Source organism: Pseudorasbora parva, chromosome 13, assembly GCF_024679245.1.
Source record: "Pseudorasbora parva isolate DD20220531a chromosome 13, ASM2467924v1, whole genome shotgun sequence".
Lineage (NCBI taxonomy): Eukaryota > Metazoa > Chordata > Actinopteri > Cypriniformes > Gobionidae > Pseudorasbora > Pseudorasbora parva.
Window position 1 is genome coordinate 16439314 of NC_090184.1, and position 13057 is coordinate 16452370.

General features: G+C 39.8%; 2 protein-coding genes across 2 annotated transcripts; both read right to left on the reverse strand.

Moving 5' to 3' along the window:
* Positions 1–5173: 5173 nt before the first annotated feature.
* On the reverse strand, positions 5174–7347 carry LOC137039306 (protein FAM13A-like). The gene is made up of 6 exons (XM_067414659.1): positions 7342–7347; positions 6340–6457; positions 6055–6261; positions 5771–5948; positions 5526–5652; positions 5174–5188 (listed from the first exon to the last, which is right to left on the reverse strand). The coding sequence occupies exons 1-6, from the start codon at positions 7345–7347 to the stop codon at positions 5174–5176; spliced, it is 651 nt and encodes a 216-aa protein (XP_067270760.1).
* A 3674-nt stretch (positions 7348–11021) lies between these two features.
* On the reverse strand, positions 11022–12403 carry LOC137038208 (protein FAM13A-like). The gene is made up of 6 exons (XM_067412669.1): positions 12369–12403; positions 12085–12262; positions 11840–11966; positions 11613–11671; positions 11416–11502; positions 11022–11246 (listed from the first exon to the last, which is right to left on the reverse strand). The coding sequence occupies exons 1-6, from the start codon at positions 12394–12396 to the stop codon at positions 11207–11209; spliced, it is 519 nt and encodes a 172-aa protein (XP_067268770.1). The 5' UTR covers positions 12397–12403; the 3' UTR covers positions 11022–11206.
* Between the last annotated feature and the right edge of the window lie 654 nt (positions 12404–13057).

Sequence of the window (13057 nt, forward strand, 5' to 3'; positions counted from 1 at the left end):
ATGGAAACGGCATAATAACAGTTAAAACAAACAAATTATATTTCCTAGACAATTAACACAAATCTTTCTCATGTTATGTGGAGAAATATGCACTATTTTACGCGTTTAATTAAATTCACTCACCTGAGGGAGACTGACAAACTGACGGCTGGCCGGCTCCGATTCTTTGCTGGAAACGGAAGCCACCGCGCACGCGTAGGCAGCGCAGCAATGTCATTCCGGCAGTCCTAGTTGTTTTCCCCCGTTAAAATGCGATATTCACGTTTGCAACGTGATAAATAAATCCAATAGTTAAAGTTGCCAACACCCATTGACTATTTGCAACAGAAAAGATGCCTTTAATGTAAACATACTACTAAATGGGTTTTACACAGTAATTGTGTAAACAGTTGAACACTATTTACACATCATGTGTCTGTAGTAACACAAAATGTGTTACGAATCCTTTAACACAAATTCTGTGTTCATTTTTAACACATCATTTTTAAGAGTGTACTTACACACACTGATAAAATGCCGATCTCTCCCATTTTCATGAAAGGCTCATGAAAGTGTGAAAGTGTCCGTTGTTTTTTTTCAGTGCCGCGCTGTGAACCAATCAGTGTCCGAAGCCGAGAGTCAAAACCAGAAAAGTGTCAAAAACGGGAATCCCAAAACCGTCAAAAATCGTGCGTCAAAAACAGAAGGGAGTCAAAAACCAAGAGTCGAAATGTGTCGCCAATCCAAAGCCGATAGTCAAAGTCCGGAGTCAAACACCGAAGATGAATACTCAAGAATATTCAATAACTGCAGAAACTCGCCAACTACATCAATCGCCAAAACACCCAACAGAGATGTATAGTGCTGAATGTTTATATGTAGCTAGGCTACCTGCTGCAGCAACCCACGTCATATAGCGCTTTGGAATCTGCGGAAGAGTCTAGTTGAGTTAACAACCATCAAAATACATAAACGTAAATAAGAAACTTTTAAAGGGTTATAGTTCACCCAAAAATTAAAATTCTGTCATTAATTACTTACCCTCATCATGTCGTTCTACTCCCGTACGACCTTTGTTCATTTTCGGAACACAATGAAGATATTTTTGTTGAAATCCGATGGCTCAAAAAGGCCTCCATTGACAATGTATTTTCCTCTCATAAGACATTAAGTCATAAAAGGTAGGCTACTAAAGACGTCGTTACCAGTGTTGTGCAAGTTACTTCCAAACTGTAATATATTATAGATTACTTATTACTGCTATTTAAAAGTAATTCTTTACATTACAATATTATAGGCTACTGTCTCAGAATTGTAATGGAGGCTACATTACTCCTGTATTACTTTTGAGTTACTTTCACCAAAATAACTACAGAAGTAGCTCTTAACATTCTCAAATGTAGGCTATCTCGCGAATGTAGGCTACATGTGACGGTGTGGACATTTTCCCACCGGTTAATCAAGGTGTGACGTGACCACATCGGTAATAACGGGGCTTTTAAATCACTAATTCTATCTAACCGAAAGGAACATATGCGCACTGCCGCGCTCAGGCATTAATAACGGGAGCGGATGCAAAGCGAGTGCTTTCAATGAATTGAAAGTTATGCTTCCATATGAACTGAAAACGCGCCAGTGCGCGCTGACAGCTCGTCAGTAAATGCGCCCTCTGTGCGGCCAAGCAGATTTTAGTTTCGGTTTAAAATTAGCCTATTATTCTTAATAAAAAACACAACACAATGACAAACTCCCTTTATTAGGCGCTTTTACATTTCACTTTGAAACCAAATCTTCCGCGATCAGCTGTCAGCTCAAGATCTGACTCCTGCTGCGACGCTCGTTCGGATATAGCAGACAACTTCAGTTTTTATTTGAACGGCCTGTTCTCTAACTGAACTAAATTACTTTATTACTATATAAAAAAATAAATAATCAAAACCACGGTGTGCAGTAGGCCTAGTCTTATTCTGTCATCTTCACTCAAGTGTTTATGGCTCAGCAGCGCGCGCATCGTCTCTCGTCCGTTCTTCGACGCGCTTGCCGTTGTGCTATTAAACGACAGAGAGACCTCCCCTCCATATTAGTCGCTATTTTTCTATTTATTTATTAGTATTTGAGCGCATGGAACTGCAAAAGGCGAATATCCGCACAGCGCAGCTGCTGACGAACGTACGCTGCGTTTAAATACTGCTCTATATATGGCACTTTGACTCCGAATTTAGTTTTATACAATCGTGTGATATGGAAACATTACAGGTTCTGTGTTGAATAACGCTGTGAGCGAAGAGAAATATGGTGTTTTGGAAGAAACATTTATTAAAAATGTTGCTATAATTAATATTGCAGAATATAAATCACTTTTATAGAGGCTGTTTTCGTATTTTCTATAGGTGTTTACATGTTTTATACTTAGTTACAAATATAATAGTTTATTATATATGTTTAAAGTTTTACATAGTTTTAGAAACCATATAGCCATATAATGAGGAGCAAGGTTTTTACAGTCTATGTTTTTTACCCTGTAACTGCCATGATCTTACATTTAAATGAAACTGGCCTACAGTTAAACTATAGTCTATAAAACTGTTTTAAAGTCTGGATCCCGTGAATTAAGGGCAAAGCTTTTTTTTTCCCTCTTTAAAAGTTGTATTAACTTTTTTTAAATAGATTTAATGAAATGTAATCGCCTCATGAAAGATAGATATCAGTGTCTTACTTAAATTATGTGTTAACTCTTGAAAAATATGATTGTTCAACCCAAAAATGTGATCATTTACTCACCCTAATGTCATTCCAAACCTAAATGAATTTATTTCTGTGTAAGCATTTCCATGTTAATGTTAATTAACAACACCAATAAAAGTGATTTTTTAAAAATAATTATATTCAGAAATGTTTTAATATTAGGGTGTTTTATGGTGTATGTTTATTTTGGTGTAAGTAAATGTAAGTGTAAACAGCTCAACTTTGGAGTGTGGAATTTGGGCTTTTTTTGTTGTTGACATTTTGTAAATTCAACTTGACTGGACAACTACAAACAAAACACTGCGTACAAAGAAAAAAATATTTATTAATTAACTGAAGATGACAAGCTTGAATTAAAGGGTTAGTTCACCAAAAAATGAAAATGATGTCATTAATTGCTCACCCTCATGTCGTTGGACACCTGTAACACCTTCGTTCATCTTCAGAACACAAATGAAGATATTTTTGTTGAAAGCTGATGTCTGAGAAAGGCTTCAAAAAGGCCTCCATTGGGATTTAGTACATTTCGACTGACCCACTCACAAGACCCATAAAAGGCACTAAAGACTTTGTTACAAAGTCCATCTCACTACAGTGGCTGTACAATAATTGTACCGAGCGGCGAGAACAGTTTTTGTGCGCAAAAAAAAAAATCAAACTCACGCTCAAAATCAACTCACAAAATCAACTCACTGTCTCAAAATCAACTCACGCGATAGCGCATCACCTGCTGTTAGCATCCCGTTGACTCCCATTGATTTTTGAGTCACTTTGACAGTGAATAACTTTACATCTGAGACGTTTAAAGACTCCATTTGTCCATTGTTTATTTCTAAAGAAACACGACAATGCATAAAAGGCTCCGTTACCTTGTATCTAACACTATCGCCCCGCAGAACCTGTTTTTGTAAAAATAGGCTAACGATTGCGTCATAACCAACGCGACTCTGTCGCACAGTTGAGAAATTACCGTATAGACCTGAGGAGACGCTCGCAGGCAATCTTTTACTGTCTATGAGACAGTCGGGGGGACGTGGAGACATAAAGTCTGATAAAATCAAGGGGGGAGAATGGGGAGAAGCCCATAGTGAGCCAAAAGCAACGGGAGAAAATATTTAAACAACGTGATTCAGATTTTACTTTCCACAACTACTAGAAGACCTACAGCTGTCAGACAGGAGGCTCACGTCACATCTACATCGTCAAGCTCAGTCTGAGCCTGCGCAGTTCGCTCAGCCATCAGGAAGTGAGTGCCCCTAGGTTGACTTCATTTTTTCGCCGTTGACGTCAATGGGATCGCTCAGTCCATTTCTTTTACTGTCTATGATTCGAACGGCAGAGCTGCGTCATATTCTCGCGCATGCGTCGAGTTCACGTCAATAATTTGGTGGATTAGATCGTTATTTTGATTTTTGTGCGCACAATAACTATTTTCGTCGCATTGTAAAATGATTGTACAGCCACTGTAGTGAGATGGACTTTGTAACGAAGTGTTTAGTGCCTTTTAGGGGTCTTGTGAGTGGGTCAGTCGAAATGTACTAAATCCCAATTGGAGGCCTTTTTGAAGCCTTTCTCAGCCATCAGCTTTCAACAAAAATATCTTCATCTGTGTTCTGAAGATGAACGAAGGTGTTACAGCTGTCCAACGACATGAGGGTGAGTAATTAATGACATAATTTTCATTTTTGGGTGAACTAACCCTTTAAATCAGCTTCAGAGTCTAGCATCTGTCTTCTCTGTATCTTCATAATCACACCTGCTGTCGTCCATCACCATCTCCAGTGCCTTTCAGGGATTCTCACTGGCCCCCAATGTCTTGCAGTGACCCTCACCAGCCCTAATGTCTTTCAGTGACCGTCACTAGCCCTTGTGTCTTGCAGTTACCTTCACTGGCCCAAGTGCTGTGACCTTTACTGACCCCAGTGCCTTGCAATGACCCTCACCAGCCCTAGTGTCTTCCAGTGACCCTCACTGACCCTAATGTCTTCCGGTGACCCTCACCAGCCCTAATGTCTTGCTGTGACCCTCACCCGCTCCAATGTCATCTGGTGACCCTCTCTGGACCCAGTGTCTTGCGGTGACAGCCTGAATGTCTTGCCATGACCTTCACCGGCCTCACTGTCTTCGAATGACCCTCACCGACCTCAGTGTCTTGCAGTCCTGGTCACCTATGTCCAGGTTTCCTCTCCACTCTCTGTGTTGTTACTACTATGTGGTGAAGGAATGAAAAGGAAAGAAAACCGATTATGTTTGTTCACTCAACACATTCATTACCCGTATAACTAAATGTACCTGGGCACATTCACAGGAAAACAAATCACAACATTCTCTTTCTCACTCATACATAAAAATGTTTTATAAAGATCCTGCCACATACCTGCCAGTGCAGAAGCACATTATTTTTACAAAACGTCTAAATCTTTTTCTCAATCGCCGCAGTTTTCCAATTTTAGGTAGCTTCGATCTGGAAAATATATACACATAACAAGCATAAGGATGTTAATAATGATTTATGATAAACCCATAATGACCAGCATCCATTATGACCAGTGTGTGTGTTCTCAGCATACGTACCGGATTTCTGTGAGTGGCGGTTGTTTGACACACTCTTCATCCGTCGAGTCCCCTGCCTCCTCAAACACACAAGCACATTTCTAAGCATTTTAAATCTTTCACACACTCTTACACACTAGCAATGACTAATAGTAATAGTTTAACAATGTTCTGATTAAATTCATAACCCAGTCACACACAGATACAAGTATAATCTGAAACAAACTTAAAACACAGTATAAACTCACTGCTGTGTTGCCGGTGGATGCAGGAGGGTAAATGTTTGGCAGCAAATGTTTCAGGTTGTTGAGCAGGTGCTCTGTCAAAGTGTTACACAGAGTCTGATCCTCAACCATGGTGGGGCAGAGAGGAACACTGCACACAGATAACACACGTCACATTACTATATAGGACACCTCAGCCCCTGAGTTACATTGTAATGTGCTTTGAAGTACAGAATATATCAGATTAATACACAAATACAAACACTTACTGAAAGATGGTGGGTCCAAAAACTATTGACAAGTTCTTGGATGTCATAAGATTTAGATGACTCTCAGCAGCCACACGGGCCAGGAAGAACAGCAGGTAGGAGAGGACGTTAAAATGTTCCTCGGGAAGACGGTTCAGGATCGTCCTCACAGCCTGATTGAGTTCTTCATCTTCTGAGTCTGCAAGATAAAGAATTCAAGAAGATTTAGTCCGATTTGATAAATCAATTTTGTTGTGCAGCAGGAACCCAAAATGTTCTCTCATCAACGCCCCAGCTTCACCTACCCCTGAACACCTTCAGCAGTTGTGTCATGTGTAGCTCTGGAATAAGTCCACCAGGCAACTCCCTGAGGAAAAGTTTCAATAAGGAGGCAGGAGTAGGAATATCCCCACTGTCAAACTCTGGAAATCCTCCTTGATCAAAACTTTTCCTTAATTCATTGCAGCGTTTCACTTTTCCACCAACCCTGAACAGCCCACTCTCACTGAGACCTAAACACAAACACACATTATCTCAGCACAGATGTGATCATTGACCAACACTGAGAGTGAGAAACACACGGCACTCACCATGCTTCTCCACAAACTCCACTATGCGCATGAGCAATAGAGGAAGACCCTGTCTCATCTGTCCACTCTTCCTCAGGTCGATCAGGGGCACACCAAACACAGCTCTCTGTCTTTCCACCTGCACAAGGCAAAAATTCATAAATAAATAAAACAATTCAGGACAGTTTAGCCTACTGGGAAATATTGTAACGTTACAGCACAGAATGCACAAATAATATGTTTAACGTTACATGAAGCTGTCTAACAAGTATGCATTTCAGTAACAAAGAGTGTATCAGGAAACATACATTTTATAATGAATATAGCGTTTCTCCATGTAGGCTACACTAACACCAATTTACAGCATGTCATCTGTCCATTTCAATATATAACAATGCAAACTCAAAAAATAATAATGGGAATGTTTAGGATTTTCAAAACACAAATTTATAAAGTTATTTACTGGCTGTAAGTATTTGTAAATCATTTTGCATACTTACACACACTGATAAAATGCCGATCTCTCCCATTTTCATGAAAGGCTCATGAAAGTGTGAAGCTAGTGTCCGTTGTTTTTTTTCAGTGCCGCGCTGTGAACCAATCAGTGTCCGAAGCCGAGAGTCAAAACCAGAAAAGTGTCAAAAACGGGAATCCCAAAACCGTCAAAAATCGTGCGTCAAAAACAGAAGGGAGTCAAAAACCAAGAGTCGAAATGTGTCGCCAATCCAAAGCCGATAGTCAAAGTCCGGAGTCAAACACCGAAGATGAATACTCAAGAATATTCAATAACTGCAGAAACTCGCCAACTACATCAATCGCCAAAACACCCAACAGAGATGTATAGTGCTGAATGTTTATATGTAGCTAGGCTACCTGCTGCAGCAACCCACGTCATATAGCGCTTTGGAATCTGCGGAAGAGTCTAGTTGAGTTAACAACCATCAAAATACATAAACGTAAATAAGAAACTTTTAAAGGGTTATAGTTCACCCAAAAATTAAAATTCTGTCATTAATTACTTACCCTCATCATGTCGTTCTACTCCCGTACGACCTTTGTTCATTTTCGGAACACAATGAAGATATTTTTGTTGAAATCCGATGGCTCAAAAAGGCCTCCATTGACAATGTATTTTCCTCTCATAAGACCATAAGTCATAAAAGGTAGGCTACTAAAGACGTCGTTACCAGTGTTGTGCAAGTTACTTCCAAACTGTAATATATTATGGATTACTTATTACTGCTATTTAAAAGTAATTCTTTACATTACAATATTATAGGCTACTGTCTCAGAATTGTAATGGAGGCTGTATTACTTTTGAGTTACTTTCACCAAAATAACTACAGAAGTAGCTCTTAACATTCTCAAATGTAGGCTATCTCGCGAATGTAGGCTACATGTGACGGTGTGGACATTTTCCCACCGGTTAATCAAGGTGTGACGTGACCACATCGGTAATAACGGGGCTTTTAAATCACTAATTCTATCTAACCGAAAGGAACATATGCGCACTGCCGCGCTCAGGCATTAATAACGGGAGCGGATGCAAAGCGAGTGCTTTCAATGAATTCCTATGAAAGTTATGCTTCCATATGAACTGAAAACGCGCCAGTGCGCGCTGACAGCTCGTCAGTAAATGCGCCCTCTGTGCGGCCAAGCAGATTTTAGTTTCGGTTTAAAATTAGCCTATTATTCTTAATAAAAAACACAACACAATGACAAACTCCCTTTATTAGGCGCTTTTACATTTCACTTTGAAACCAAATCTTCCGCGATCATCTGTCAGCTCAAGATCTGACTCCTGCTGCGACGCTCGTTCGATAGCAGACAACTTCAGTTTTTATTTGAACGGCCTGTTCTCTAACTGAACTAAATTACTTTATTACTATAAAAAAAAAAAAAAAATCAAAACCACGGTGTGCAGTAGGCCTAGTCTTATTCTGTCATCTTCACCCAAGTGTTTATGGCTCAGCAGCGCGCGCATCGTCTCTCGTCCGTTCTTCGACGCGCTTGCCGTTGTGCTATTAAACGACAGAGAGACCTCCCCTCCATATTAGTCGCTATTTTTCTATTTTTTATTTATTAGTATTTGAGCGCATGGAACTGCAAAAGGCGAATATCCGCACAGCGCAGCTGCTGACGAACGTATACGCTGCGTTTAAATACTGCTCTATATATGGCACTTTGACTCCGAATTTAGTTTTATACAATCGTGTGATATGGAAACATTACAGGTTCTGTGTTGAATAACGCTGTGAGCGAAGAGAAATATGGTGTTTTGGAAGAAACATTTATTAAAAATGTTGCTATAATTAATATTGCAGAATATAAATCACTTTTATAGAGGCTGTTTTCGTATTTTCTATAGGTGTTTACATGTTTTATACTTAGTTACAAATATAATAGTTTATTATATATGTTTAAAGTTTTACATAGTTTTAGAAACTATATAGCCATATAATGAGGAGCAAGGTTTTTACAGTCTATGTTTTTTACCCTGTAACTGCCATGATCTTACATTTAAATGAAACTGGCCTACAGTTAAACTATAGTCTATAAAACTGTTTTAAAGTCTGGATCCCGTGAATTAAGGGCAAAGCTTTTTTTTCCCTCTTTAAAAGTTGTATTAACTTTTTTTAAATAGATTTAATGAAATGTAATAGCCTCATGAAAGAGATATCAGTGTCTTACTTAAATTATGTGTTAACTCTTGAAAAATATGATTGTTCAACCCAAAAATGTGATCATTTACTCACCCTAATGTCATTCCAAACCTAAATGAATTTATTTCTGTGTAAGCATTTCCATGTTAATGTTAATTAACAACACCAATAAAAGTGATTTTTTAAAAATAATTATATTCAGAAATGTTTTAATATTAGGGTGTTTTATGGTGTATGTTTATTTTGGTGTAAGTAAATGTAAGTGTAAACAGCTCAACTTTGGAGTGTGGAATTTGGGCTTTTTTTGTTGTTGACATTTTGTAAATTCAACTTGACTGGACAACTACAAACAAAACACTGCGTACAAAGAAAAAAATATTTATTAATTAACTGAAGATGACAAGCTTGAATTAAAGGGTTAGTTCACCAAAAAATGAAAATGATGTCATTAATTGCTCACCCTCATGTCGTTGGACACCTGTAACATCTTCGTTCATCTTCAGAACACAAATGAAGATATTTTTGTTGAAAGCTGATGTCTGAGAAAGGCTTCAAAAAGGCCTCCATTGGGATTTAGTACATTTCGACTGACCCACTCACAAGACCCATAAAAGGCACTAAAGACTTCGTTACAAAGTCCATCTCACTACAGTGGCTGTACAATAATTGTACCGAGCGGCGAGAACAGTTTTTGTGCGCAAAAAAAAAAATCAAACTCACGCTCAAAATCAACTCACAAAATCAACTCACTGTCTCAAAATCAACTCACGCGATAGCGCATCACCTGCTGTTAGCATCCCGTTGACTCCCATTGATTTTTGAGTCACTTTGACAGTGAATAACTTTACATCTGAGACGTTTAAAGACTCCATTTGTCCATTGTTTATTTCTAAAGAAACACGACAATGCATAAAAGGCTCCGTTACCTTGTATCTAACACTATCGCCCCGCAGAACCTGTTTTTGTAAAAATAGGCTAACGATTGCGTCATAACCAACGCGACTCTGTCGCACAGTTGAGAAATTACCGTATAGACCTGAGGAGACGCTCGCAGGCAATCTTTTACTGTCTATGAGACAGTCGGGGGGACGTGGAGACATAAAGTCTGATAAAATCAAGGGGGGAGAATGGGGAGAAGCCCATAGTGAGCCAAAAGCAACGGGAGAAAATATTTAAACAACGTGATTCAGATTTTACTTTCCACAACTACTAGAAGACCTACAGCTGTCAGACAGGAGGCTCACGTCACATCTACATCGTCAAGCTCAGTCTGAGCCTGCGCAGTTCGCTCAGCCATCAGGAAGTGAGTGCCCCTAGGTTGACTTCATTTTTTCGCCGTTGACGTCAATGGGATCGCTCAGTCCATTTCTTTTACTGTCTATGATTCGAACGGCAGAGCTGCGTCATATTCTCGCGCATGCGTCGAGTTCACGTCAATAATTTGGTGGATTAGATCGTTATTTTGATTTTTGTGCGCACAATAACTATTTTCGTCGCATTGTAAAATGATTGTACAGCCACTGTAGTGAGATGGACTTTGTAACGAAGTGTTTAGTGCCTTTTAGGGGTCTTGTGAGTGGGTCAGTCGAAATGTACTAAATCCCAATTGGAGGCCTTTTTGAAGCCTTTCTCAGCCATCAGCTTTCAACAAAAATATCTTCATCTGTGTTCTGAAGATGAACGAAGGTGTTACAGCTGTCCAACGACATGAGGGTGAGTAATTAATGACATAATTTTCATTTTTGGGTGAACTAACCCTTTAAATCAGCTTCAGAGTCTAGCATCTGTCTTCTCTGTATCTTCATAATCACACCTGCTGTCGTCCATCACCATCTCCAGTGCCTTTCAGGGATTCTCACTGGCCCCCAATGTCTTGCAGTGACCCTCACCAGCCCTAATGTCTTTCAGTGACCATCACTAGCCCTTGTGTCTTGCAGTTACCTTCACTGGCCCAAGTGCTGTGACCTTTACTGACCCCAGTGCCTTGCAATGACCCTCACCAGCCCTAGTGTCTTCCAGTGACCCTCACTGACCCTAATGTCTTCCGGTGACCCTCACCAGCCCTAATGTCTTGCTGTGACCCTCACCCGCTCCAATGTCATCTGGTGACCCTCTCTGGACCCAGTGTCTTGCGGTGACAGCCTGAATGTCTTGCCATGACCTTCACCGGCCTCACTGTCTTCGAATGACCCTCACCGACCTCAGTGTCTTGCAGTCCTGGTCACCTATGTCCAGGTTTCCTCTCCACTCTCTGTGTTGTTACTACTATGTGGTGAAGGAATGAAAAGGAAAGAAAACCGATTATGTTTGTTCACTCAACACATTCATTACCCGTATAACTAAATGTACCTGGGCACATTCACAGGAAAACAAATCACAACATTCTCTTTCTCACTCATACATAAAAATGTTTTATAAAGATCCTGCCACATACCTGCCAGTGCAGAAGCACATTATTTTTACAAAACGTCTTAATCTTTTTCTCAATCGCCGCAGTTTTCCAATTTTAGGTAGCTTCGATCTGGAAAATATATACACATAACAAGCATAAGGATGGTAATAATGATTTATGATAAACCCATAATGACCAGCATCCATTATGACCAGTGTGTGTGTTCTCAGCATACGTACCGGATTTCTGTGAGTGGCGGTTGTTTGACACACTCTTCATCCGTCGAGTCCCCTGCCTCCTCAAACACACAAGCACATTTCTAAGCATTTTAAATCTTTCACACACTCTTACACACTAGCAATGACTAATAGTAATAGTTTAACAATGTTCTGATTAAATTCATAACCCAGTCACACACAGATACAAGTATAATCTGAAACAAACTTAAAACACAGTATAAACTCACTGCTGTGTTGCCGGTGGATGCATGAGGGTAAATGTTTGGCAGCAAATGTTTCAGGTTGTTGAGCAGGTGCTCTGTCAAAGTGTTACACAGAGTCTGATCCTCAACCATGGTGGGGCAGAGAGGAACACTGCACACAGATAACACACGTCACATTACTATATAGGACACCTCAGCCCCTGAGTTACATTGTAATGTGCTTTGAAGTACAGAATATATCAGATTAATACACAAATACAAACACTTACTGAAAGATGGTGGGTCCAAAAACTATTGACAAGTTCTTGGATGTCATAAGATTTAGATGACTCTCAGCAGCCACACGGGCCAGGAAGAACAGCAGGTAGGAGAGGACGTTAAAATGTTCCTCAGGAAGACGGTTCAGGATCGTCCTCACAGCCTGATTGAGTTCTTCATCTTCTGAGTCTGCAAGATAAAGAATTCAAGAAGATTTAGTCCGATTTGATAAATCAATTTTGTTGTGCAGCAGGAACCCAAAATGTTCTCTCATCAACGCCCCAGCTTCACCTACCCCTGAACACCTTCAGCAGTTGTGTCATGTGTAGCTCTGGAATAAGTCCACCAGGCAACTCCCTGAGGAAAAGTTTCAATAGGGAGGCAGGAGTAGGAATATCCCCACTGTCAAACTCTGGAAATCCTCCTTGATCAAAACTTTTCCTTAATTCATTGCAGCGTTTCACTTTTCCACCAACCCTGAACAGCCCACTCTCACTGAGACCTAAACACAAACACACATTATCTCAGCACAGATGTGATCATTGACCAACACTGAGAGTGAGAAACACACGGCACTCACCATGCTTCTCCACAAACTCCACTATGCGCATGAGCAATAGAGGAAGACCCTGTCTCATCTGTCCACTCTTCCTCAGGTCGATCAGGGGCACACCAAACACAGCTCTCTGTCTTTCCACCTGCACAAGGCAAAAATTCATAAATAAATAAAACAATTCAGGACAGTTTAGCCTACTGGGAAATATTGTAACGTTACAGCACAGAATGCACAAATAATATGTTTAACGTTACATGAAGCTGTCTAACAAGTATGCATTTCAGTAACAAAGAGTGTATCAGGAAACATACATTTTATAATGAATATAGCGTTTCTCCATGTAGGCTACACTAACACCAATTTACAGCATGTCATCTGTCCATTTCAATATATAACAATGCAAACTCAAAAAATAATAATGGGAATGT

What these genes read in the sequence shown, in the direction of transcription:
- LOC137039306 (XM_067414659.1), bottom strand. An exon ending in GGAGTTTGTGGAGAAGCATG is followed by an intron (nt 6,262 to 6,339) that starts GTGAGTGCCGTG and finishes GTTTGTGTTTAG; the next exon opens with GTCTCAGTGAGAGTGGGCTG. An exon ending in ACTGCTGAAGGTGTTCAGGG is followed by an intron (nt 5,949 to 6,054) that starts GTAGGTGAAGCT and finishes TTTATCTTGCAG; the next exon opens with ACTCAGAAGATGAAGAACTC.
- LOC137038208 (XM_067412669.1), bottom strand. Translation starts at nt 12,396, where the DNA reads ATGACACAACTGCTGAAGGTGTTCAGGG. An exon ending in CATCCACCGGCAACACAGCA is followed by an intron (nt 11,672 to 11,839) that starts GTGAGTTTATAC and finishes TGTGTGTTTGAG; the next exon opens with GAGGCAGGGGACTCGACGGA. An exon ending in ATGTGCTTCTGCACTGGCAG is followed by an intron (nt 11,247 to 11,415) that starts GTATGTGGCAGG and finishes TTCACCACATAG; the next exon opens with TAGTAACAACACAGAGAGTG.